Source organism: Electrona antarctica (genome assembly GCF_951216825.1).
Source record: "Electrona antarctica genome assembly, chromosome: 9".
NCBI lineage: Eukaryota > Metazoa > Chordata > Actinopteri > Myctophiformes > Myctophidae > Electrona > Electrona antarctica.
The window spans coordinates 37,325,497-37,352,603 of record NC_136790.1 but is presented as its reverse complement, the minus strand read 5'-3'; the positions used below and the strand labels follow the sequence as shown (position 1 = coordinate 37,352,603).

The 27,107-nt window shown below is 43.4% G+C and overlaps 2 protein-coding genes across 7 annotated transcripts in view; one reads left to right on the top strand and one right to left on the bottom strand.

The window, feature by feature from the left end:
- The window catches only part of tctn1 (tectonic family member 1), a gene marked incomplete at its 3' end in the record, with an annotated part of 13,239 nt that extends 5,945 nt beyond the window's left edge, over positions 1-7,294 (top strand). For both annotated transcript variants that reach the window (XM_079510121.1, XM_079510120.1), the window contains exons 4-15: positions 114-247; positions 1,625-1,761; positions 1,840-1,945; positions 2,251-2,363; positions 2,472-2,492; positions 3,555-3,689; positions 3,916-4,041; positions 4,830-4,918; positions 5,157-5,294; positions 5,765-5,918; positions 6,600-6,731; positions 7,148-7,294. In XM_079510121.1, coding sequence (XP_079366247.1) covers positions 114-247; positions 1,625-1,761; positions 1,840-1,945; positions 2,251-2,363; positions 2,472-2,492; positions 3,555-3,689; positions 3,916-4,041; positions 4,830-4,918; positions 5,157-5,294; positions 5,765-5,918; positions 6,600-6,731; positions 7,148-7,294 — 1,432 coding nt within the window. The remainder of the gene's footprint in view (positions 1-113; positions 248-1,624; positions 1,762-1,839; positions 1,946-2,250; positions 2,364-2,471; positions 2,493-3,554; positions 3,690-3,915; positions 4,042-4,829; positions 4,919-5,156; positions 5,295-5,764; positions 5,919-6,599; positions 6,732-7,147) is intronic.
- Positions 7,294-27,107, bottom strand: hvcn1 (hydrogen voltage-gated channel 1). Of its 5 annotated transcripts, none has more exons than XM_079510132.1 (7): positions 27,011-27,107; positions 24,415-24,552; positions 23,810-24,009; positions 15,771-15,875; positions 13,959-14,190; positions 13,203-13,315; positions 7,294-11,066 (listed from the first exon to the last, which is right to left on the bottom strand). In XM_079510132.1, the coding sequence occupies exons 3-7, from the start codon at positions 23,981-23,983 to the stop codon at positions 11,004-11,006; spliced, it is 687 nt and encodes a 228-aa protein (XP_079366258.1). In that variant the 5' UTR covers positions 23,984-24,009; positions 24,415-24,552; positions 27,011-27,107; the 3' UTR covers positions 7,294-11,003. The 5 variants fall into 5 exon arrangements, with proteins under 5 accessions (XP_079366258.1, XP_079366262.1, XP_079366259.1 ...); XM_079510136.1 differs by having other exon boundaries at positions 24,415-24,583; positions 27,011-27,060; XM_079510133.1 differs by lacking the exon at positions 27,011-27,107 and adding an exon at positions 26,542-26,664.

Here is a 27,107-nt window from a genome sequence, read left to right as displayed (position 1 = left end):
AAGACCTTACACCACTCAGTTCACACGGGTGTGATTTTTATTTTTTTATTTTAACACAAATATCTCACTTACTGCACGTGTTTATTAAATGTAGTGTGCTTTTGTCTTTCCAGTGAGAGCCAGAAGAAATGCAGTCGGCTCACAGCGTCTTATTCTTTGGGTACCAGCGTGGATGGTTTCTCCGTTCCACTCAATACCCTCCAGACACGCTTTAACTACGACATATTCTGCCTTCAAACACACAACCGTAAGTCAAGTTAACACATTAAAGGGCCTTGCAAACGGGGAGCGATAAAACGTGCCTATAGTTCATTTTCAATGACTCACCAGACCTGGATACTGTTTAGCTTTTTTTTTACGCTTGCATTGTCGTGCCCCTCTTGAGCAGACCTGTAGCAGACCTGTCGTTGATCCAGGCGACAACGCCTGCGTTCCTCGCTTCCCGTTTGAAAGGAAAATAACACTTTCAAGATTTACAAGCTTGCAGCACGGCACGAAGTGACACACTGTGAGCTTGGTATATGCTATTTTTGAATAGCCAACGCTAAAATCTAAAATGACAGCCACGGTTTTTAAAACAGCTGCTTCCAAACGTTTTAGCTCGAGAACCAAATGTCATGTCTTCCCGGGACCCAAACTAGTGAAATGAGCTGATCTGCTATTTTCACCACATATTCAATGTTTTAAAGAAAAAAATCACACCTGTGTGAAGTGAGGGGCACTCTTAGCATTGTACATCATCAGACATCATCTCAAGCACGGAGCAGCGCATGTCGGACCATCGCATTTTCGCATCGCATCACATGTTTCCGTGCGTCGGACCTTTGGTATGTCGGCTCTGCGTGTGCACTCTGGCCTCTAAGCCAATGGGAGACGACTAGCCCTATACGGCCAATGGGATATTTCTGGCAGAAGCCCTTGTTTTTACATTATGTTTTAATTTTTAAATATTAATGTTATATTAACATATTAAAAAATATTTGGGGGCTCTTGTGGAATTCTGGATCAATCAGTAAGTGATTGTTGAGGCGTCGAAGACACTATTAGATGGTGATGGTTATGCTTTAACCATGATATCATGGGGAGAAGCACACTCAGGTCGGTGGTACTGTATGCCTTGTATGGTATAGTCCTGTCAACGAGCACAGGAAACAATCAAAAAACTTTCACTATATTCTGATAGTAATCATTGCTATAGAGTGTTTGTTCAGTAGCATCTGAGTCTCCCTGTCTCTTCAGCTCTTTAATAAACAGAAAATACATTTTCTGGTTTGTAGCCATTTATAAGCTTGATTTGTATAGTGTTCCAGTTCCAATTTTGTCTGCTCATTTCTTTGTGCCATCACTTACAATTCCACGTGTTTAATCTGTATCCTGACTGCGTTCTCTATCCTGATTGGATACAATGAGTACTTTACAATATAGAGCTTTTTAATGCTTATTTTAACCAAGGAAACTCACTTACCCTACCTTTAATATACTCTAGCTGCTACAAGGACAAACTGAACCATAACATAACAAGACAGTCTGTAACAAAACATTAGCTACCAGGCCTAAATTCTTCCTCAGGGCCCACTTGCAATATCCTCATCATAGTCCTGGTATTTGTTTGTGTGTCTTCTAGGTGTTGAAGGTTTATCATATTCCTGGCCTGCTCTTCCAACTGTCGGGAGTTTTGATTCCCTCTTTGAGCAGTTTGCAGACACGAGCTTCAGTGTTTTATCAGCTAAGACAGAGAACCAGGACTCAAACACATATCTGGTGAGTCTCAGACCCTGTTCACAAGGCTGTTTTAATACTAAATACTACGTTATACGACATTTATTTTTTACTTTGCAGTTTGGGGACGTCATAACCACGGTGGAACAGAGTGGAGACGAGGGTGTTTTGTGGCTGCCTGTGCCGGGCGTGAGCGCCCACTACTGTTTAGACAAAAATCCTGCAGGTTGGTACCAGCGAGACATCACATTCTCTGGTGGTGTTTATCTGCAGAAACACATTGTCCTCTTGCTGTATTTTGTTGTTTTCACCAGTTTGTTCTGGTAGACCAAAAACGTCCCTGTCTACCTAAACAAACAGTGAAAACACCAAAATACAGTGAGAGGGCAGTGTGTTTCTGCAGGAAACACAGTGGTGTATTCTACCATTATTATTATTATTATTATTATTATTATTAACAATGTGCCACAGTTTTAGCTTGTAGAACACTAGTGTGATTGATTTAAATCAACAAGATTTGTGTCTCCCCAGCGTTCTTAAAGCAACAGAGCAGTCGTTGTTCTCGGAGGATTGTTGTAGAGAAGGACTGCACCACTCTGCCTGCTCTGAACGTCTATACTTATACTGACCTCCAGCTACGCTCTGTGAGTCCTCACAATACTGTGTTTACATGCACGCACGCACACACGCACGCACACAAGCAAGTTAAAGTTGTCATGTTGTGATAACTATTTCTATTTTCTGCTTCACAGATGAAGAGTAAAGATGCAGAGGTGAGTATTTAATCACTTTAGTTTAAATGAACAAAACACATCCTGAGTGTGAATATAAAAGTCAAGGAGTGCAGTGCAAACCATAATACATGACAAAAGATATAGCTACATTGTTAAAGATTCAATTAATTGTTCTGGATAATAACTAGACTGGTAAGCCATCCCGGTCGGCTGAATTCACATTATCGTGTGTCTTCTGTAGACCGGCCTGGCCCCAATCGCTGGGTGGGCGTCTTACCAGGCTAGATAACATGAGCGGACCCACGGTTCTCCAGAACCACCACAAAAGGCTCTAGTCAGGCTCTGCCAGTGGGCCTAATCAGCCTAAATCCCCGCCAATTGATTACCATGGCAACCCCACACTTTCCAATTGATTATTAACCAGTCCACTTTCCAGTCAGTTTGCAATCTTCAGACACAGGCAGACAGACAGATACAGAGATCTCCATGTGGGACACAGACAGACAGACAGATACAGAGATCTCCATGTGGGACACAGACAGACAGACAGATACAGAGATCTCCATGTGGGACACAGGCAGACAGACAGATACAGAGATCTCCATGTGGGACACAGACAGACAGACAGATACAGAGATCTCCATGTGGGACACAGACAGACAGTTAAAATGGGTGGTATGACAACAGGTATTGTATACTACAGAGATCTCCATATACAGTATGGGCACAAAAGGGACAGATGGGGTATGACAACGGGTATTATTAGGTTCCCAAGTTGCATCGTTCCCAAGTATGCCGGTGGCCGACGGGCACGTACAGGTTTAGTGAGCTAAATGTTGACAATGTAACATGCAAAATGTAAATGCCGAATTGACACAGGTAGTGTCAACACCAGTCCACGACACTAAAGCAATATTAAATTGGGCATGACCAATGTTATGAGTGACAGCTGTCACTTTGGGCCAACATGTGTGTCGTGTGTAGCTGGCATGCCGGTTCAGAACACCCACGGCCAGAGCTGTACTGGTTGTTTATGTTTGTGTTGTGTGTGTACGTGTGTGCCTGCGTGGGTGTGCGTGCGGGCATGGTTGTGTGTTCTAGGTTGTGGGTGTGGAGTTGTCATCAGTTGTATACAGGTCTCTGGAAGGTTCTGTGACTGAAGTGGAGCTGAGTGAGATGAAGAACCTCAGTCCAGTTCTACTGAGCCCACTGCTCTGCACTGCTGTGGTGCTAAAGGTACATGAATGAATGAATGAATGATGATCTACTGAAACCACCAACCAGGAAATGGGGAGAGAGAGTCAGAGAGAGAGAGAAGAGGGAGGGAGACCACAGTCACAATCCATGGACACGTTCAATCTGTAACTGGAAGCCTGAATGTTTTTGTTCCATATTGTATGTAGAACTAGTTTTATTACAGTGTCATAATGTGTTAATATTCTATTTTCTTTTCTCACCTCAGGTGGACTTCGTGGTGAAATACACCCCTGCTGGTGAAATAGTGAACTGCAGTGCGTCCGTGACGCTTGGATCCGTCCGTGGACTTGCACTGACCATGGAGCAGCAATTTACTATTTCATTTGTCCAAGTAATACATTTTATAGTAACTTTTATTTTCCAATTATAATACTAGTCTCATGAATATCAATATTGGATCTGAAGAGCTGTGATATATACGCAACAAATGATAAAATTAGCTGAATATGGATAGTCTTTACGTGTACATTGCTAATAAGAGCTGTAGTCTCTGAAGCCTGACAAGTATTCCACAATCTAAGAACGCTACATACAGTAGATACATGTCAAAGTGTTCCTAGGCAAGACACTGAATGCCACATTGCCTCCAATCGGTGCCTCACATGGTAGCTTGCCACCATTGGTGTGTGAATGTGTGAAGTGAGGACACTGGCATCGACTGTTCGCCGCTTCACCTCCCAATGTATGAATGAATGGTGGACCATTGTAAAGCGCTTTGAGTGCTCAGAAAAGCCATATAAAAATGCAATCCATTATTATTATTAGAGTGTCACTAACTACGCCTCCTGGAAGCAGCGCACAGAAAGCTGTCATCTGTTCTTTCTTTTCTGCATGTAAATGTCTTTAAAATATATTTTTTTGAATGTCCACTTCTGCTAAACAGCAAGCTATATGCTTTGACTAATTTGATTTACAGCAGGACATAGTTTTTCGAATGCAACAGCATTTTCAGCGCTTCCATCGCACAGACCGTATGGCGCCTTTAGCCAACAACAATCTCTCAAAAGACTAGTCAGCAAGCAACAGCATTGTGTGATAGAGAATCGATTAGAATTTAGATCCAGTTTTCAGTGGACACTCAAGTGTGAAATCTTGATTTGTCATTTCTCTGTTTCACAGGAAGGTGTGGACCAAGGCATTCTGCCCTACAGTGGAAATCCAGGTTATGTGGTGGGACTCCCCCTTGTGGCTGGAACAAAAACTACAGAATATCCTTTATTTGCTGAGGATGAGCTCAGTAACCAATGTGTTGCTGGAGCAGAGCTGGATTAAGGCTCAGATTGCAGGCAAATCTGAGGTGTTTCTCAAAATATGATCTTTAAGGACTGTCTGTCCACACTGATATTGACAACTGATCATGTTCACACTGACACGACCAAGACAAAGGCGGTCGTCGTTATAGGCCTATTTTTTCCACCGGTTCAAATCCTTAACAGATGTCTTCACTGGGATGGTTCAGAGCAGTGATAGGAGGGGCATGCTGACTGTGTTGCAGGGTTCAGGACAGCAGGGCTGTCTTCAAGGACCTCACCAGCGCTCCCCTGTGCTGTTTGGTGTGGACACACTGTCTGGATGCACACTAAGGTGAGTTGATGAGCTGTGTCAAATAACATGAACCGTAATCAACATAATGTGATACTCTGTTACAAGTAAAAGTCCTGAATTAAAAATGTACTTGAGTAAAAGTACAAAAGTATTGGCATCAAAATGTACCTAAATTACCAAGAGTAAAAGTACTCATAATGAGTACTTTTACTCTTGGTAATTGTCCCATTTCAAGTTTTCAAGGCAGAGCTTGTAGATCGGCTATTTTCAAATAGTCGAAATGTAAGCTGAAGTGGTCAATGCATGTTTTGTAATAATAATCAAAATCTACAAAGTAACTCAATTTTTTAAATAAATGTAGTGGAGTAAAAGTACACTATTTGCCTCTGAGATGTAGTGGAAATTTGAAATACTCAAGTACAAATACCTCAACATTTTACTTAAGTACAGCACTTAAGTAAATGTACGAACCAGTAACCAACAACACACATGTGTATGTGTGTGTGCAGCCTGGAGGAGGCAGCTAACTGCTCCTGGGTGTCCCAGGTTCTTCTGGATGTTCTGAGAGGACAAAGCTTCCCTCAGTACGTCTCTTCGTTTGGGAACTCTGCAGCCAACAGCCCCCTGGACTGGGTCCCCATCAGGGACTTCTACAAGCCCACGGTGAGCTTTGTTTACACAGTGTCGCTTCAACTCGCTTGGCAAGCGACACCAGCATACTACAGGGAATAAATGTGACTTCGCAAGAAGATTAAGCGCACAGCAGAGGCTGGCCGCTTATTTTATACCTTTTTTGTATGACTGTGCCGTGCATTTATAGTGAAAATAGTGAGCTTGAGTGTTTGCAATCTTTGCTGAATGTTCACCCCAGAATAGGGACGCTAGGATTCATGTGGTCAATACAGCCCAAAGTGGGATACTATTATACCATAGGGATCACGCCCAGAGGTACTATTACTACAGCCCAAAGTGGGATACTATTATACCATGGGGATCACGCCAAGAGGTACTATTACTTTTGCATGCTATGAAGACAACCTGTGGTTGCTTGGTTTTTGTTCCTGATGTTTTTTGCAGGAATTTTATGTTAAAAGACAAGTCATGCCACAAAACAAAAAGAGTTGTAAGTATCATTTGTAAATTGTTATGTATTGAAATTGAAAAACATATTCAAAGTTTAAGTGTAGTTTTTAAGTTATGGGGTACTATCATAACCTGACTCTGCCAGATGGGGCAGCAGAGAGTACACTGGGTTCCCCCCCAAGTCAGATCACCCCTGGGGTGGGATACATGGATGGATGCTGTTAGGAGCTACTGAAGTGTGGGCTGTTGTGATTGCTCTAGGATGCCCAGGGCTGCAGCATCCCTCTGTCTCTGAACCTGGAGGTTCAGTGGACCCGCTACGGATCTTTACATAACGCTCAAGCACAGATCGTCAGCATCACAAAGACCCTCCACACTAACACCAGTGACTTGGTAAGATCGGCACCATTTGATCTCGTTCTGGACTAAAGTAAAACCACTGTCTTTTTCCCCCATTACAAACGTCCTCATATTCCAACCCAGTGGTTCTCAATCTTTTCTGGATCGAGACACACGCTTGAAAGCATCCGCGACCAGCACACATGACCACATAGGTGTTTTATTGATAATTTCACCCTTCTTTTTTTTTAATTGTTCTATCAATATTGAATAAAACCAGACAACTACACCATATGGACACAAAACATTTCTGAATACTAAGCTAAACTTAATCTAAAGAATGAGATGTTGTTTCTCACTGGTTGTTTACGTGAATGATCTTGCCTCTCATTGGTTGTTCATGTGAATAATCCTGTATCTCATTGGTTGGTTCCATGCGAATGATCTCGTTTCTGATTGTTGTTCCTCAGGCGTTGCTCTCTGGAGGCAGCAGGGTCATAGAGGTCACGACCACGGTGACCTTCACCCCGGTGTCTGCGGAGGCGGTCCCAGGCTTCAGGGCCCCGCCCACCCTGGACGCCAAACTACCCTTCCACTTCTTCTTCCCTTTCGTGTAAAAGGAGCCATCACACTGCAAAGAACCGGAGTATTCTTTAAAGGAGCCGTCACACTGCAAAGAACCTGAGTATTCTTTAAAGGAGCCATCACACTGCAAAGAACCTGAGTATTCTTTAAAGGAGCCGTCACACTGCAAAGAACCTGAGTATTCTTTAAAGGAGCCGTCACACTGCAAAGAACCTGAGTATTCTTTAAAGGAGCCGTCACACTGCAAAGAACCTGAGTATTCTTTAAAGGAGCCGTCACACTGCAAAGAACCTGAGTATTCTTTAAAGGAGCCGTCACACTGCAAAGAACCTGAGTATTCTTTAAAGGAGCCGTCACACTGCAAAGAACCTGAGTATTCTTTAAAGGAGCCGTCACACTGCAAAGAACCTGAGTATTCTTTAAAGGAGCCGTCACACTGCAAAGAACCGGAGTATTATTTTAACTCTACGAGTTAAATTGACACCTTTGTCTTTAATAGGTCACTGTTTTTCCAGGGACCTAATGAATACCAACTCTGAGAGTTACTGACCTGTTGATAATTTGGAACCAAATGTAAGGGTCCATTTGGTTCCAAACTATCAATAGTTTTTCTGTGTAATAATAATAATATTAATAATAATAATAATAATAAGAAGAACAATACATGTTATTTATATTGCACTTTACACTTTACACTTGAAAGAGCAAAGAAGACCTAGGGGTTAAAACCTGAATGGCTAACTGAATGCTTTATTAAAAAGGAAAGTCTTTAGTGGGCTTGGAGGTGGTTAGTGTTTCCAGAGCGGAGGTTGTGGCTCCAGCAGTTCCTTAAGGTAATAGGGACTGATACTATTCTGCTTCTTTACACAATGTGGTGTATTAAAGTGATATTTATTTGTTGTTAAATTGTGTTATATAGCTCTATATTGTGATGGCAATCAATGCTAGAGTGTTTGTTCAGTAACAGTCTTCTCAACAGAAAATGCATTTTCCAGTTGGGATACCAAGTCTATTCTATTCAAAATTGTAACTGAAACACACGCTGATAAATTATCTTTGGGTGATGGTCTCTGACTCATGATTGGATATAATTGGTATCCTGAACTGTTTATTTCCTGTTGAGTTGTATAGACTTCTTTAAAGCCCAAACCAAACCAATTGCAACTCCTTGTAACAGAACAGTTTTAAGGTCAAACTCCTTGCAAGTTGCAACTGCCATTGGGGGATAATGGTTGCAAGTAGTTGCATGGCAAATAATTGAGTGCAGTTTGGGCTTTAGTGAACACACACTCCACAACAATATAGAGTTTTAACTTTTTATAGAAAATCATGTACATGGGATGTACATTACTTTCAAAGCAAAGAATATATTTTGTTAAATATTTTGAATTAAATGCAACAGATGCATAATTTTCTTTTTTTATAATACACTCAAAAGAATAATACTCAAGCAAGTTCACAAACATCTTTACATATAATCCAAAGCAAAGGAATGCGTTTTTACATTTGTCTGACAGCAGTATGTGATCTTTATATCAATGCTATATTTGCTAGCATAGATGTGAGCGACAATATGTATAATGAATAATACATATCCATATACAAGCTATTTTTTATAATAATTATATTCAAAACCCACAGACGGACTTAAAAGACAGTTCACCTATCAACTAGTCTTCATATAATTATTAGTCATGATAAAAAAATGATCTGTTTCACAGGAAGGATGTACACTTCAGAAATGATTGTTACATCATTGATGCATGTTTCTTCTCTCCAAACAAGGCTATTTTTGCTACTTTTGTGTGACACTGTAGTATGAAGAAGTGTGGTGTTAATTTATGACAAAAGTTTAAATATGGAGCTACAAGGGTTCTGCCCAATGATTTACTAGCATAGATGTGAGGACATCGCCCGGCACAAAGTTCATGTCCATACATTATGGAACATAAAAATAAACTGTAATAAACTATACAAATATCAACCATTAAATGATGAAAACACAATGCTGCTGAAAAAAGAAAACAACAGCAAAAAAATGATGGTTGCTGGTTTATCTGGTCTTAAATGGACTTTGGCTGTTTTAACTGGGCTTAGGCTGGTTTAGCTGGTCTTAACTGGACTTAGGCTGCTTTACCAGGCTGGTCTTGCTGGTTTGTCGGTCAGCTGGTCACCCAGTCATTCTAAGCTAAATTCTGCTGGTCAAGCTGGTCGGCCAGCTGCCTTGACCAGCAAAGCCAAACTACACCAGCAGGTGGCCTAGTATACAGTACATACAAGGATATGGATGTAGAAAATGTTTAACTCTGTTACACATAGTAGCCCGAGTGTCAGGCTACTATAAAGTAGCCTGCTGGTTATGTTGAGCGTCTATGGAAGCACAACTTTAACATTTTCACGTCAAATACATGTGTTACATGTGATATTAATGTGTTGTAATCATGTGTTACTAATGTATGTTGTGAGATCAACATACATAGAAGGTTGATAGAAACACATCTCAATGTCAGGGTGACCTCATTCATGACCAGAGCAAGTTAATCACGTTATATTTCTATACAGTCAATGGTGCAACCATTGAAAGCTTTGGACATTTTAAATTACATATTTACATTGATTACATTTCTAACTAATAGTAAGACTGGCCATGGAAGGTTATGTTAAAAAGCCCTGATGAAGAGGCTTGTCTGGAGTCCATCACCATTCTGTAGCTTCTAATAGTCTGCACCTCACACTACTAGCTGTATTCTCCTTTACCCAGTAAAAGCGGTGTTTAGCCACTTTAACCATTATTTTATACTGCTATTCAAAAATAGCAGCTATACAAGCTCATAGTGCGCCACTTTGTGCTGCGCTATGAGCTTCAACCTTGTACATCTGCTATTTTTGATAAGAAAAATCATGAACATTTGTGCAAACTTTGATTATACATATTCTTTTTGGGGGTCCCTGGAACAACACATTTTCAGATGGGGCCAAATACATATCTTAGGGGTCCTCGACATGAAAACGTTTGAGAACCACTGACTTACGTTGTTCAGAAAACTGATTTAGAAGGCATTTGTACAATCGGCCTCAGGCCGTAATGGGTTAAGTCTAAAGCCCAAACCGCACCAATGATTCGCCATGCAAGTCCTTGCAACATGCAACTACTTGCAACCATTAACGCCAAAGGCAGTTGCAAGGAAGTTGACCTTAAAAACTGTTTTGTTGCAAGGAGTTGCGACTAGTTGCGTTGGTGAGGTTTGGGCTTAATGTACACTCCATAGTACAACAGTGTCTCTCACTTAACAGATCTTCAGGGTAACAACGATGCTTTGTTAACGTAATGATTGGAGAGCATCAGCATCATGCAATAGTTATTTTCTAAAGGTAGTTGCTTAATCTTTCTGTTGATTTAACATCGAATTAATGTGGACAGTAATGATTGTGACATGAAACGTGTGAGATATACAGCATAACTGCTCCTTATGGTATAATGTCACTACCAAGGCAGAAACCTTGTAGGCCTATTGCTGCGTTCAGACAGGCAGATGCAAAGATACAGTCTACCATTCATTGTCAATGAAGCCAGTGACGTGAAGCTACAAGGCAAATGCGACGTTTGTAGCTGCTACAAAAGATACAAAGATGACAAAAACTACAAATTGAAGTTGAGCTGGGTTCAACCCTACATCAAATAGGAGATACAAGGTTTCTGCAGTTTCCTATAGTGACAAAATGCAACATAGCGCCCAACGTTCACACTTTGACGTCGATGCCGTGCTGCTTTAGGAGGCCATGAAGTTTACTGTTCTCTTGTTCCTAGGAGACAAGAGAGAAGAATCAAATATACTTCACAGACAATGAACGTTAAAGTACTAAAGACATATTTTTTTTATTTTTGAGGGGCGCTAGCCCCTCCTATTTCCAGCTTTTAGTGTGTCCACAAACTTTGTCCTACACAAGTCCGGTAGCTTAGCGAAATTATGTGGACGCGGCGGACAAAAGCGCCAACATTTTTCCACATGCTCTCCATAACCATATGTTTCATTTTGGAAGGGGGGCCACGTTATCAAGATGTCAGGAGGCGGCCATCTTGGCGTTCAAAGATGGCCGCCATGTAATATATATAAGTGCCACTATCTCGGCTTCTAAGCCACTTAGAACACACTGGTGTCAAAATATACATTATCTGGGTCAAGGAATGCAATAAGGTCATTTGTGCCAATATTGAATAGATACGGTCATTCTAGCAACATATTTACATTAGTACAGCAAATAATAGGAACGATCTTTCACTTGGTGATACAAGCATGAAATTTGGCGGGAGGGAGGGAGGGAGGGATAAATTGATTTGTACCAATTGGCTAGACAGTAGTGTAACAGGTTAAGGTGAGTATAGAGATGGAAATGTTCTAGCAAGCGAAGCCAGCTATTGAGAAAATGGGACATGTGTTTTCAGAAGTTATTTGTGACAAAAGGCTACCAGTGAGAGGGAAGATGTATAACATGGTAGTGAGACCAGCCATGCTGGTGGCACTGATGAAAAGGAGGCACAGCTGGAGGTGTCAAAATTAATGATGCTATGGTTCTCATTAGGAGTGAAAAGGAAGGACATTATTAGATATGACTAAATTAGAGGATCAGCCCAGGTTAGAAGGTTTGGGGATAAAGCAAGAGAGGTGAGGTTGAGATGGTTTAGACATGTGAAAAGGAGGGATGAGTACAGTACAGTATGGTACAGTATGATGTCGTACAGTATTGTGACCACAGATGCCCAACACTTTCAGTTTCTTGAGCACTTTACAGTCATCATGTATGACAAAACAAGTGATTTGGAATCTGTCAATGAAGCACGGTGAGAATTGTTCTGCCAGAAGAACAAAGCGATGGAACACATTCCACCAACGCAAGATGCACTGCTGCAGCACGTGAAGCGAGTTGTCTACCAGTCTGGGATCTGGGCCACGTCTGATCTGGCCCAGCAGCCAACACCCAGTCCAGAAGGATGGGGAGGGACATTGGATGTGGACAACCAGGTCTGGCTTCCTGTGTGGAGCACTCTACCAGTTCATTGCAGGCTTTTGACGCCATAGATAAAGTGCGGTTGTAAAAGTGGTTGTGGTGCAAGGTGCTCATGTAAGAAGGCACACTGGAATTGCACAGCTCTTTGCAGATGTAAATGTGACAGATAATTTGAATGTTGTTATCCTGTGAAGCTAATAATGTTCCATTCACTTCATGCTCCATCGAGTTGAAGATGATGTAAATATGTTGCTAGAATGACCGTATTTATTCAATATTGGCACAAATAAACGTCTACTGATATTCTCAATGGCCTTATTGCATTCCTTGACCTAGATAATGTATATTTAGACACCAAGATTGACCTTCTAAGTGGCTTAGAAGCCGAGATAGTGGCACGTAAAGATATTACATGGCAGCCATCTTTGAACACCAAGATGGCCGCCTTCTGACATCTTGATGACGTGGCCCCCCTTCCAAAATGAAACGTATGGTTATGGAGAGCATGTGGAAAAAATGTGGCGCTTTTGTCCGCCGCGTCCACATTTTGCTAAAATATGGCCTTAAGCTGCCTCACTATTAAATGTGAATGGAGAATCTTACGTCAGTGTACATTTTACATCATAGTCAAATTACGTCAAATTTTACGTCATAGTGTCTGACAGCAGTATGTGATCTTTATATCAATGCTATATTTGCAAACATTGATGACGAAGGTGAGGACGCAAATTATGATTGGCCGGAAGGAGATGATGTATGATAATGTACAATGATAAGAGCCCCTCACTTCACACGGGTGTGATTTTCTTTTTTACTGTAAACATACTATTTAATACTAGAAATGTGGCATTTGGAAAGATTTTATATGCAAGTTACACAGTCCAGGTGCAATGTGAGTGTAAAATACATTAATTAAAGATGAAGTAGACTCACCAGCTTGTCTGTGTGTTCTTGCAGCTCGTTGACTCTTTTGACGAGGTGGTCGTAACTTTCCTTCAGCTTGTGGACCTTCTGGTCAGAACGGTTCTTTACAGACACCAGGACTCCTGTGGTCACAAAATAAACACTTTGGTATGACCTCACAAATATATGGATTATTTGAGCTTGCACACCATTTTCCTAATGACCGAGGTTAGATCCACAAATAGTAAGCGACTAGATAGGGTTTGCATTAGAGGAAAGGCCACAGGATCACTAAAATGATTGTTCTTCCTGCAATTTGCCTATTTCATTCGTTACAGCAAATTATAACATAGGTTTTTTAAATAATAGGTCTATTTGAACAATCAGCATTTAAAATGATCTGTTGGCCTGCCTTCACCGGGATCTGGAACCGGATCCAATATTGAGGAACCGGAATCGGTGCATCCCATTTGGAACCGTTTCCGGAACCTGATTATCACACTGTCCGAACTGTGGACTTCACACATATCTGCTATACATTACGAACGTTTTAATTTCAAGGACCGTCATGACTCTCAGAGTTACAGACATGTAAGTGTCTATTTGGAACCCCGTCAGTAACCCAGAGCGTCCCTGGACCTTACTTTGAGAACCACTAATATAATGTGTATGCAATACTGTATGTAGGGAGCCGTTAAGGAATCAGACCACTGAGAGGGAATCATTAAGGAACCACAATCGTTAAAATCCTAAAGCATCCCAACCCTAACGGCAGAATGAACCCACCGTTGATGATCCTGGCCACCCTCCAGAGCCGCAGCAGAATGAGCAGGCCCGTCCCATCGAAAGCATTCGCCAGAGAGATGGAAGCGATGTCCAACGCAAACGATATGATCACAATCAGCCCGTCAAACACCTCAAAGTAATGCTGGAAGAACTCCAGACGGAAGGTGAAGAGCTTTGCTATCAGCTCCACCACGAAGAATGTGAGCACCGCCAGACTGAGGTAGTGAAACACCTGGACCAAAAAAAAGAAGAGCATTTTAGAGTTAATCAGGGAAATTTAACCACTTGAACCCCTAAAATCCATTATTCTGGGGTGAATATTCTGCAGAAATAGCGAGTGAAATAAGAGTGAAAACAGTAGAGGGCCTAGTATAGAGCATTGGGAGACTGCAAGTATACAGGGTTTAAGTGGTTAACACTACAACACAGGGAATGTAAGTAATATTTATGTGTTAGAATAAGTGTTACAAAGCTCTATTTCATGACACTCAATTCTATAGAGTTGTAGAGATGTAAGGCCCTGTCACATCAGGAACCTCTCACAGCACCGTGTGACATCCCTGTGACACGTGATTCTATTCTACGTCCGAGCATAGACACGGTAACGCCCCGCCTGCCTCTGATTGGCCTACCGACACTGCCGGCCTTACCAGAGTTTCCTCCGAGGTGGATCTGCCGCGAGGTTACTCCTTGGTGGGAAATAAATAAATAATACAAGTATGATATAATACAAGCCGTTTGATTGAACACGTACGCCGTAATATGATTTGATTTGGGTGTGTAATTTTTTCTAATGTGTTTGTGTTGATTATTGTGTAATTTATTTCTATACATGTGTAAACTTGAAACATTATTGTACTGTAAAAAGGTCTCTTTTCCCTTGAACTTTATCCTTTTTTAGTATAATAGTATTAGTTCAATCAAAGCAAACAGCATAAACAATATTAGTTTGCCTCTTCTACAAAAAAATTAAAGTTACAAGTTACTGTCACGCTGCTCGAGCATGCCAAGCTGTCATTCTCTTGTACTTGTATTACCAGTATTTCCCAACACGGAATAACATCGCATCTCGGAGGACAGTCTGGTGAGACCATGGGGGCAAGACGGGCAGTGTCGGTAGGCCAATCAGAGGCAGGCGGGGCGTTACCATGTCTATGCTCGGACATATAGAATTACGCCCCTGTAACAGGGCTGATTACATGTTACCGTTTTAACATGGTAACAGGGCCGTGACATCCCTATGACAGGGCTGGTAAGCTGTTAGCAGGGCCTTATAATCGTAAAAGCCTTTTTTGAGCAGCGCTACCCGCTCCAAAGTGTGGCTTTGTGTGTCCATTCCTTGTTATTCTTCCCCCGTGATGTCATGTGGGTCAATAGTCAATACATCATCATCAGACATCCTACGTGCTACATACTAATTCCTATACGGGTTGTGTTTATAACCACGCCCCCGGGCAAGTTAAGTTTACCGAGGTTAAGCTGACACGTTTGAGCTTGTAGATCGGCTATTTTCAGAGCGTAACACCCGAGCGCAACCAAGCATAAAATGACTTGTCTTTTAGTTCTACTACTGGATCTCTTCTCCACTAGTCCCTCTCCCTAACAATTTAGTCTAGTTTTGATTTGTTGATGAAATTGTCAATATATTTAGTCTTGGCTTTAGTCATGATAGCTAGGTTTTTATTCAGTTTTTGACAGTGAAAAAAGGTAATCGACGATACGACAAACATGTTTCGTCATGGTTTCAGTCGGTACTGATGTAAACGGAGTGTAACATGATGTATGTAAACACTAAAGAGACTGTAGGTTGACCTCGGCTGCCTCGTGGCCGTGCTCCAGCTCCAGGATCTCTATGTCGATCAGGAGCTCCACCAGCACAAACAGAGCGTCCAGGATGACCAGAATGACCACCGCAATCTGAGAATAAAACACAAAAATACCCTATGTAAAGACCACCTTGAAATACAGTCGTAGGAAAAAAACATATTTGTCTCCACCAGGCCGAAGGCCGAAGAACAACAACAAAAACACAAGAACATAAGTTGTATTATATAGAAATTTCACGAAATACCTTTCGTTTATGGGTAGGTTTCCTTCAAAACCTAGCTGCAGAACATTATTTTATGTACTCCCAGGACAGAAAATTCTAGAATTTTCGCTGTCCTGGGCTCTAAGGGTGACGTAGGAAGCCACGCCTATCCCGTATAGATACCTGCGTGGCTACGTCAGCCCTCATTCAACTTTTCTTCTGCTAAGCTGCGAGAACGAACTTTAACATTCCAGTGTGTGCAGGGTAATATATCTCGCAAACTCGGCCGAGAGATTAATTCTTTAGGACCGTGAGATCTCTGGCACACTCTCGAAGCAAACAGAAGGATACTTCTCGAGAAAAAAAGCCGAACTTTGACACAAGTGAGTTCTAGGCAACTTGTTGCTACGCTAGCTTGTCGAAAAAAACAGCTCGCGCCTCTTTTTCTCTCTCGCTAAAGCTAGCGTTTGTTAGCTTAAAGCTATCGATAGTTAGCTTAGCGCTACTAGGCAGATACGCCTGTGGTCTACTATTACACGCCACGAGGAAGATAAACCTGTGGCTGTTAAGCACTCGGACTCCTCTCTCTACAAGCAACCATGTCGCTGACGAGGGAGACCCAGCCCGGGGAAAGACGCCATCGAGGACAGCCGGTGCCCGCCGACTGTCAAGAAGGCCAAGGGATACCTTCGCACCGCGCCGCTCTTCCCCAGCTCCACGTGCTCGACAACACGTCGTGCAGGCCACCATTGAGTGCCCGCCCAGACATACAGCTAGACGCAGACAGCCTGCCGTTGCACCCAGCTATATGGTGGACCGCCTGGACCTTTCCCCAGACCGCGCAATGTCTCCCGGTGGGGAGCATTGGACTACCAGGGAGGAAGGGGAGCTTCGTGATGACGAGCTCCCTTCCTTCCAGGAGCAACTCCAGGACTACCACGTCCTGGACGAGGCCTACGCGGACGAGCGAGATGGCCATGATGACCTCTCCCCCGGGGACTACGTCAGCACCACTCGTCGCCCCTTCGACGACCTGGATGCCATGGACATACAGGAGCACCAGCAAGCCAGGGCTCCTGTCCCCCCGCCTCCTGTACCCCCCATGGATGACTCCAATATTTACGAGATATACAGGAAGGCTAGTGCACGTTGTAACCACACATGGCCTAAGTCAACTGTCAAGGTACTACCATGGGAAGGCAGGACTGATGAGTCCGCCCCCCCCCCTGCACCTAGAAGACAGAAGCTCCCTATGGCACAGGGCTTCGAGGAGGCCATGATGCACGCCTGGGACGAACCCCTCCTGAAGGTGGATTTTCCCAAGGCCAGCGCCAAGGGGCCCAACGACATACCAGATAAACAAACCCTCGCCATAGACTTCATGCCAGCTATGGACAAGGCTATAGCGGCCTACCTGGCCAACCCTGCAGCTCCTAGAGTGGATCACCACGTAAAGGAACCGCAGCTCCTGTCCAGCAGCGTGAGGGAAGCCTCAAAACTGAACAAGTGGCAGTATGCACACATGTCCTTCGTGGCGAAGGCCCTCAATGCAGGAGCACTTCTCCAGGGTTCCATGAAGAGCCTCCTCATTGAGATGGGACAGAAGTCCATTAAAGTCCAGCTAGCGGAACTGCCAGAAGACCTGGCCGAGTTACGCCGCCTGAATCACGAGATGGCCACCCTCCAGAGGGACTCCACTCTCCACAACGCCAAGGCAATGGCATGTTCCATCCTCCAGGAGAGATGGCGTTGGGTCGATCAGACCAGCGCCATCTCCCTGGAGACAAAGAAAGAGTTTGTGGCTGGAAATATCCACCCAGACAGTATGTTTAAGGACGCTCTGGCCAAGATGTCAGAGACCATCCAACAGCTCGAGTCCTCCACCAAGACGATGAAGGCGCTCGAACCGCTGGCCAACCAGGCCGCCCCGGTAGGCCGCCCCAAGGCTAAGAAGGCACCCTGGAAGGCCAAGACCGATGACAAACCCAGGTCCCAGGACCGGAGCGGAGATAGACAGCGACAGCCTGCAGGCCGAGGCAGAGCAGACCGCCGCACCTCTCCGCCGCCCTACAAGGCCAGGAGCGCTCCCAGAGGCCGAGGCCAGGGGAAGCGCAAATGACCTGCCCGGGCCGGGTCATCTTCCCCACCACACTCAGAGTTCAAGGCCAGAGGTGGGGATCACAGATCTCACCTCAGAGCCTGCGCTGAAGCGCTTAAGGGGGCCTGTACACAGTGCTGTGAGCACCGTTGTACAGACCCCCAAAATTGTTATGTGCAATTCACATGTGTATGTTTTTCCACGTTGTTCAATAAAGAAAACAAAAAAACAAAAAACAATAAAACCAACTCTGAAGGGCATAGGCCCAGTGGGAAAGATAACCCACACTGTGACAGCTTTAGCTGTCACAGGCCAAAAACTCCACGCCAATTTTTTCCAAACTCAATACCGAAAAAATTCACTAGAGGGAGACATTTCACACAAAGTAAGTCTTCCCCTAGGCAGGCCATGCACCACGCTGACAAGCGCAGGGAACCCTTTGTCACGTCATCTGTCACAATGGCGGATATCCGGGGCTTCCCCGTGGATAATCCGTACAATTCAGACAGGATACAGGCTACAGTTCGCCTCGAAACCGCCCACTTCCAGGAAAATTATTTTCTCAGAAGCGAGCGGGCAAAAGGCCGCCATTCTGCAAGAGGAAATCAATTCATTAATGCAGAAAGGCGCCATCACAGAGGTGGCCCTCGACCAATCAATGAACGGTTTTTACTCCCGCTATTTCTTGGTAAAGAAAAAGGGGGGCGGACTCCGTCCCATTCTAGACCTGAGGGCATTGAATCGTCACTTAAAAAAGCTGCGATTCAAAATGCTTACTCCACCAGTCCTCCTACGCCTAATTCGCGAAGGGGACTGGTTTACGTCAATAGACCTGCAAGACGCATATTTCCACATTCCGATTTACCCGCCGCACAGAAAATTTCTGCGCTTCGGGTTCAGAGGAAAATTGTACGAGTACACAGTCCTTCCCTTCGGAATGTCACTGAGTCCCAGAGTCTTCATAAAGTGCACCGCGGCAGCTATCGCTCCGCTCCGACAGCAAGGGATCCGTCTCGCTACATACGTAGACGACTGGATCCTACTTGCAGACTCTCCACGAGAAGCACTGTCGCACACACATCGTGTGCTCAGCCACCTCGACTCGCTTGGGTTTATAATAAACCACGAGAAGAGCATGCTTATGCCAACACAGTCAATAGACTTTATAGGCATAACACTGAACTCAATCTCTTACACGGCCCGCCTGAGCCAAGAGAGAATAGACGCAACACTGCAGTGCGTGGCGTCATTCAAAAGGGGACGCTCGATTCCTTTTCATGCATGCCTCCGGATGGCGGGGTTAATGGCCTCTGCGGTCTATTTAATCCGCCTAGCAAGGCTACATATGAGACCTTTCCAACGATGGATAGGCTCTCTACATGTACCAATGCACCGTCGGCACCAGAAGGTAACAGTAACATCACAATGCATACTAGCCCTTCAATGGTGGTCAGACAGGAAAACCCTCTCAGAGGGCGTCCCCATGGGAAAGCCTCTGATCAGGAAAGTCATCACTACAGACGCCAGCATGACAGGCTGGGGAGCCACGATGGAAGGACTCACAGCCAGAGGTTTATGGTTGGGGCCACTACGTGCCCTTCACATAAATTACTTAGAGCTCATGGCAGTCTTCCTCGCCCTGAAACACTTCGAGCAGCGCATCCTGGGTTGCCATGTCCTAGTCAGGACAGACAACACCACGGCCATGTGCTACATCAACAGACAAGGTGGACTCAGGTCCCCTCGTCTTCATCAACTGGCTCAGAAACTGATCCTGTGGTGCAACACACGCGTCCTCTCAATAGTAGCGTGTCACGTCCCAGGTCTTCTGAACACAGGGGCAGACCTGCTGTCCAGAGGACCTCTCCGCTACTCAGACTGGTCACTACACCCTCATGCAGTGGCCCAGGTCTGGAGCAGGTTTGGGAAATCCAAGGTGGATCTCTTTGCCACAGAGGAGAACACGAAGTGTCCCCTCTTCTTCGCAATCAGGGGACCATCAACGTTGGGGCTAGACGCTCTGTCACACCAATGGCCCAAAACCCTTCTCTACGCCTTTCCCCCGCTATCCCTCATCAGCCCCACTCTGGACAGAGTGAGGACTCAGGGTCTGAAGGTGCTCCTAATAGCCCCGTCGTGGGGGGTCTGGAGGTCGGAAATAACCCCTCTCCTCTACGACCAGCCGTGGAGAATTCCCCTTCGAGCGGATCTCCTCTCTCAAGCGAGGGGGGAGATCTTCCACCCTCACCCCCAGGACCTAGACCTATGGGTCTGGCCCGTCAAAGGGTGATGTTGACTGCCGTGGGTCTACCTCCGAACGTAATCGAAACGATTCAGAAAGGCAGAGCCCAGTCAACAAGGGACCGTTACGACACAGCCTGGCGCGTCTTCGAGCATTGGTGCTCACGAAGACCAGACCAAACAGTCCCCTACCAGGCCTCAGTGATCGACGTCCTGTCATTCCTGCAGGAGCTCCTAGACAGCGGCCTAGGCCTCTCCTCAGTCAAGGTCCACTTGGCGGCAATCTCTGCCTGCCACCCAGGCTTTGATAACCAGACGGTGTGGAAGCACCCGCTGGTAAAACAATTCATGAAGGGTGTACGCAGGGAACATAGGACATGCAGATCCCTCGTTCCCTCGTGGGATTTGTCCCTGGTTCTAAAGGCTCTGGCTACAGCACCCTTTGAACCACTACAAACCGTGAGCCTCAAGCTCCTAACCCTGAAGGTGGCTCTCCTGATCGCACTCACGACAGCAAAAAGGGTCAGCGACCTACATGCGCTCTCGATCTCTCCAGACTGCATGAGGTTCGATGAGGGGTCGACCAAGGTCACCCTAAAGGCAAACCCCGCCTTCATTCCCAAAAATGCTCTCTCAGTGTGTGTGCCAGTGAACCTACAGGCTTTCCATCCCCCGCCGTTCTCCTCTGACGAAGACAGCAGGCTTAATTGCCTCTGCCCAGTCAGAGCTTTACGCATATACGCGGATAGACTGGCTCCCTTCAGACAAGGAAGCCAACTCTTTGTGTCCTGGGGTGCCAGGACCAAAGGAAAGCCCGTCACGAAGGTCACTATCTCTAACTGGATAGTGGAAGCCATCCGTCTGGCCTACACTAGCCAAGGCGTGGATTCCCCTCAAGCCCTGAGGGCCCACTCCACAAGAGGTGTGGCAGCTTCCTGGGCACTCTACAAGGGTGTCTCCATTCAGGAAGTCTGCACAGCAGCAAGCTGGTCTACACCCTCGACTTTCGCCACATACTATAACCTAGATGTGGCAGCGCCTTCGCTAGCGCACGCGGTCTTGGGGGCCGCTGCTCAGTAAAGCATCAGGGCAGCATAGCGCTGCCTCCTGCTCTCCACAAGGACTAGGTTCTGGACCCAAAAGGGTCCGAGCCCCTCCCAAAAGGTTTACCTGGGACCCACTGGAAGTTCAGGTCACGGGAGTTCATAAAGTCCCATAAACGAAAGGTATTTCGTGAAATTTCTATATAATACAACGTTAAAGGTTACTTTAGTAACCACGGTTGTATATATAAATTGAACGAAATACCTTTCGTGGAACGCCCTTCTGTTCTCTAAAGCAGAAGAAAAGTTCCGAATGAGGGCTGACGTAGCCACGCAGGTATCTATACGGGATAGGCGTGGCTTCCTACGTCACCCTTAGAGCCCAGGACAGCGAAAATTCTAGAATTTTCTGTCCTGGGAGTACATAAAATAATGTTCTGCAGCTAGGTTTTGAAGGAAACCTACCCATAAACGAAAGGTATTTCGTTCAATTTATATATACAACCGTGGTTACTAAAGTAACCTTTAACGTTACTGTATTACCGGTAGTCAGATTAGTATTAATATACTATGTGTAAAATATTTAATTTTATTTATCACAATTTACCAATAGAGAATATATCATTTCGTCTAACTTAGCATAATTGCATACATGGTCAAAAAGGAGAAGGAAGAAGAAACCTCTTACTATTATATGCCCCCATATCAGTCCGGTTCTATTATGTAAGTGTAAGTTAGGTATGTTGTTTGATTATACTACAGTATGTATATACTGTAAGTGGTTAGTATGTTTATACAGTACTATGTATGTCAGTACATATTCTGGACGCTGGACATACTTTTGCACACTAAACGTGACTAAATGTACTCTAAATGTCCTAAATCAATTCATTCTAATCTTGTCTGGTCTCATCATACAGTAGCTCCTCACAGAGGAAGGAGTCTTGTGGAAGTATGTTTACATCACATCCCTTCAGAGGATTTCCACACATTTAAGGTTTAAAAAAAAAGGTTTAAACACTGTAACACTCTGTATTTTTCATAACACGACATTACAACATGTGTGGCTTTTCTGAATTAAAGCTGACAAAGAACCAAGCAGCCGAAACATGTCCTGACTGCTGCTGCGCGAAATAAAATAAGATAAAAGCTAATTTTGTGAGTGCTGATTGTTCCTTAAATCAGTGGTTCTCACAAGAGGGGTCCTTGAAGGGTTCCAGGGGGTCCCAAGCATAATTTGTTAATATAGCATCAATAACACATCATATACAGAAATGTTATACTTTGGCTATTAAGAAATATGAAATATTTTTGAAATATTTGGAAAAATCTTGAAAAGATGTGAAGAATTGTAATAATTTAGAGGTCTTCTCTTCTAGGGGTCCCTGGCACAAAATATCTTCAGATGGGGGTCCACATCCAAATTCATCATTCTGGGGGTCCTTATCATGCAAATGTTTGAGAACCACTCACTGCCTTAAATGAGACTGTTGAGAGTCTGTGTCTCTAATAGTTCAGTCTTGCACGCAAAGCATTGGTTGGACTATTTTCACTGTGTTACATCCACCACCAACCACAACCAGCATGTGTGACAATAGCATAAGATAGAGCTGTAATGTATATTATCATTAGTCTGAATGAATAATTATCTGTGTCTCCACCACGAAGAGGAACAGAGTTATCTGGAAGTGACTGGAGGGCTGGGTAACATGGACAAAATATGACGATATTTTTGACCAAATACCTCAATATCAATATTGTAACAGTAATATCGTCAAAATGTAAAAATAAATAAATAAAAAAGTAGATCTAGAAGCTCACAGCACAACATGATGCAACTAGAGATGGGCGTCTAGTAGATATGCCCTTTTTTCCACACAAAGAAATGGGCAGTTTTTTAAATAATGAAATAGGGTTAAAGTAATGGCAGTTAAGTAACGGAAGGGCAGGTTGGTACCTTCACTGCCTTGCATGGTTTCCTCTGCTCTGTGTGTAAATGTGTGTGTGTGAATGGGTGAATGCAATGCATTTTACTAAAAGATAACACTAATATCATATCACATTGTCACAATATTGATATATTGCCCAGTCCTAAGCAATGGAATATTGAGCTTTAAGTTGCTTTAATTCACTGTCTGCCTGTATGTTCTCAATGTAATTACAACTTTTCTTCTTATTTTTGACAGTGTGAACGCCGCAAGGAATATTACTGCCCTCCACTTTCTAACTTGTCATACATCATTTATTATCCAATAATCATTTTAGAGCTCAGGGAGTGCTGCGTGGGTTTGTGATTATCAGCAACTAAAACAGGTGGTCTTTGGAGAGTGTTCAATTAACAGGTCTAAATGGGGTTATCATAAAACATAATCAATAGAATAATCGCAAAGAACATAATCGATACTTTGCAGCCCTATGATGGGAGTATGTTTCTGTGTACCTGGAACCGGTCAGAGGTGAAGAGTCTTTTGAGAACATCTCTGAGGGTCAGTTTGACAGGGCCTGTGGCTGGAGCCAGCTCACCACTGCCCACATGCAGCTCCTCTTCCAGTTCCTCCCATTGCCCAGGCTGTTTATCACCCACCGCTGTGAAATGCCTCAAATACTTGTCCATGATGTACAACTCTGTACACTGTACACCTTATACAGAGAGAGAGAGAGAGAGAGAGAGAGAGAGAGAGAACAGACAGACAGACAGACAGACAGACAGACAGACAGACAGACAGACGTCAGATGTTAGGGAATGCGCCTATGTGATACGTCTTCAAAAACAATTGTAGATGACTTTGTTAAAAAACAAATTGTTCCATAAATACAAATTTCACCACTTAGTTGATTTAAACATGCATTAGGCCTACCTAATTTATATAAACAAAGGTGTACAACATACATACATACATACATACATACATACATACATACATACATACATACATACATACATACATACATACATACATACATACATACATACATACATACATACATACATAGTTTTAAAAGTAATTATATAAATGTAGGTCTACCATAGGAATGCCAACTTACTTGCAGTGGTGTTGAGTGTCTGGTAGTTACTAGTCAGCTGTGCGATTTGGGAGACTTGTGTATTTCAGCATTTCAGTGCAGATTTCTCCATGTGTTGAACAATCCAACGGTTACTTCTCCTTTTGAAGAGTAATCCTCCTGCATGTGAACAAACCAAACCCAACCATTCCTAATGAAAATAAATAAATACATAATAATAATAATAATTACTACAGTTTGGTTACAACAATAATAATAACTAGAAAAGGATCGCTGCAAGCAGCGATAAGGCAGGACCAAGCAGGAAGGCAATAAGAATAATATGCACAAGAAACATGGAAGACTAAACTTGAGAAAGAGACCATGGAATTGTGACAGGGTCGGTTTTTTATAGTGGGGGCAGTTTCGAATTGCAGCCGTCCGTAGGTGCCCTTTGAGAGCGGTTTTGAAGGAGTCAAGGGATTCGCATGTCTTGATTGATTGATTGATTGAAGAATTTATTAACAGTTTGCAGAATTACAGTACATTTCAAGCACAAACTCAATACAAAGGCTGTTAACTGTGAGTGGACGACCCAATTAAGCATTACACTTGTTTCCAATAGGGTCCACCATGTTCAAATCATCAAAACATTTAGAGACGTACAAATAGACACTTCTATAGACAGAACAGGAATTCATCATTAATGACTGTTGGTAGGGGTAGGGCGTTCCACATTTTGGTGGCATAGGAGAGAAAATAATTTAGTCCCTTGTTTGTGCCGAATCTGGGTTGTAGCCTACATGGTTTGTTGCACTCCCTCTGGTGTTGTGGGTGTGGACTTCGTTAACATTAAGGAAGTATTTAGACAGGTACATGGGTATCTTGGTGGTGTATCGAATCTTGTGGACCAGACCCATTGCAAGATGCTGTACTCTGTCGTCGACCCTAAGCTAAGTTAATGTTATTGTTCACCAATATTACATTATTACATTACAGACATAGAGGCGAGAACACAGACTACAACCATGAACCATATGTCTATTGATAAGGGTTTCACTGTTATCTAGTAGCTACCTAGATAGATAGATAGATAGATAGATAGATAGATAGATAGATAGATAGATAGATAGATAGATAGATAGATAGATAGATAGATAGATAGATAGATAGATAGATAGATAGATAGATATAGAGTAGGCTACACCGACAGAATAAAGGAATTCTTGACCAAATCATGTCTAACAAACTATATTGATCGTGGTCTATTGCATATGCATATATTATAGGGAGCCTTTGAATTAAAAGGGTTGAGAATAACTTGACTGATGCGTAGCCTGCATAGTGCAGCTTAGACCTAGAATGCCTGTGATAGGTGCTGGGTAATTAATCACACCACCTGCCAATTGTGTGACCCAAACTTTTGTGTTTCCCTTGTCAATTGGTGATGACGTCTAAAAACAGTTCATCGATCATTCCAGTCCCCCCTCGCCGGAGAGAAAGAAGTCCGTGTGCATCTCTTGAAAAAGTGGAGATAATTTACTAAATACACGTTTTGTGCCAGAACTTTCACATGGATATAAAACTAGAGGACCATATTTCCCTCCACGTTTTTGGAATTATTTAATGGGTGAGTACAAACGGAGCATTTATCACATTCAGGCCGCACACTATTGAAATCGACCAGGGACAGTAGCGACCGTTCTATGCCTCTGATACATGAAAATTTACGAAGTTAATTAAATGATCACAGGCATTCTAGGTCTAAGTGCAGCTGTGGTCATATACAACTTCTGTCCTATTAATAGTTTTGAATTTATTTGAGCAGTGTAGCAGACTATAGCAGTCTGCAGTCACAAAAGTAGGTTACTTTCTAAAATACCTCAAAGTCTTGCATATCCATAATCCACTGCAGAAAATAATGCAATTGATGTAGATTCTATCCTAAAATAAGGCTAGCACGATTTACAGTAGTCAGTAAGTCAGATCAATCCCACATCTCAGCTCACGTGAACTCGTGATCATAACAGTGATTTCTGCCTGCAAAGCACTTTCTGTCACAATCTCTTTTTATAGAATATTAAAATATTAGGAAAATAGCAGCACCAACCACGCTAGATCTCTTTGCCCATGTGTCGCTTTTGGAAATTGTTGCACATAGCGGCTCACCTTTATTCCAAAATATCTTGTTTTTTAGAACGCTGTGTTAGAATAAACACAATGTAAACTCCGCCTCTGAGTCCAAAGCATTTCCTAAAGGAAGTTGTACAGAGAGATCCTCCACATTCCTGTTCATTTCCTCTGCGTCAACATACAACATTCAGCCACTAGATGTCGCATTACACCCGTCTTGTTTTTAAGTGTGCACCTCTTATGCTGACAGCTGACCTATGCGTTGACATTTGTGAATGACGCATGTTTGTTATGGAAGAACTTTTGTGCCACATTTAAAGTGAGTGAGTGAGTGAGTGAGTGAGTGAGTGAGTGAGTGAGTGGAATCTGCACCTGGCTTGCTGCATGATAACAAACTATCATTAGGAAAAACTGAATCCATTCTCTTTGGATCAAATAGTAATCTCAGCAAGGCCAACAGCTTCTCAGTGGGTGACAATATTATCACACAAAAAGATGACATTACCTATAGGTTCCATCCTGGAGGCAAATCTTTCCTTTGATTAATGGCCAATGTAATAAAAAAAGTCAAGGTTTCTTCGACTATGCATGCACCGGCTCAA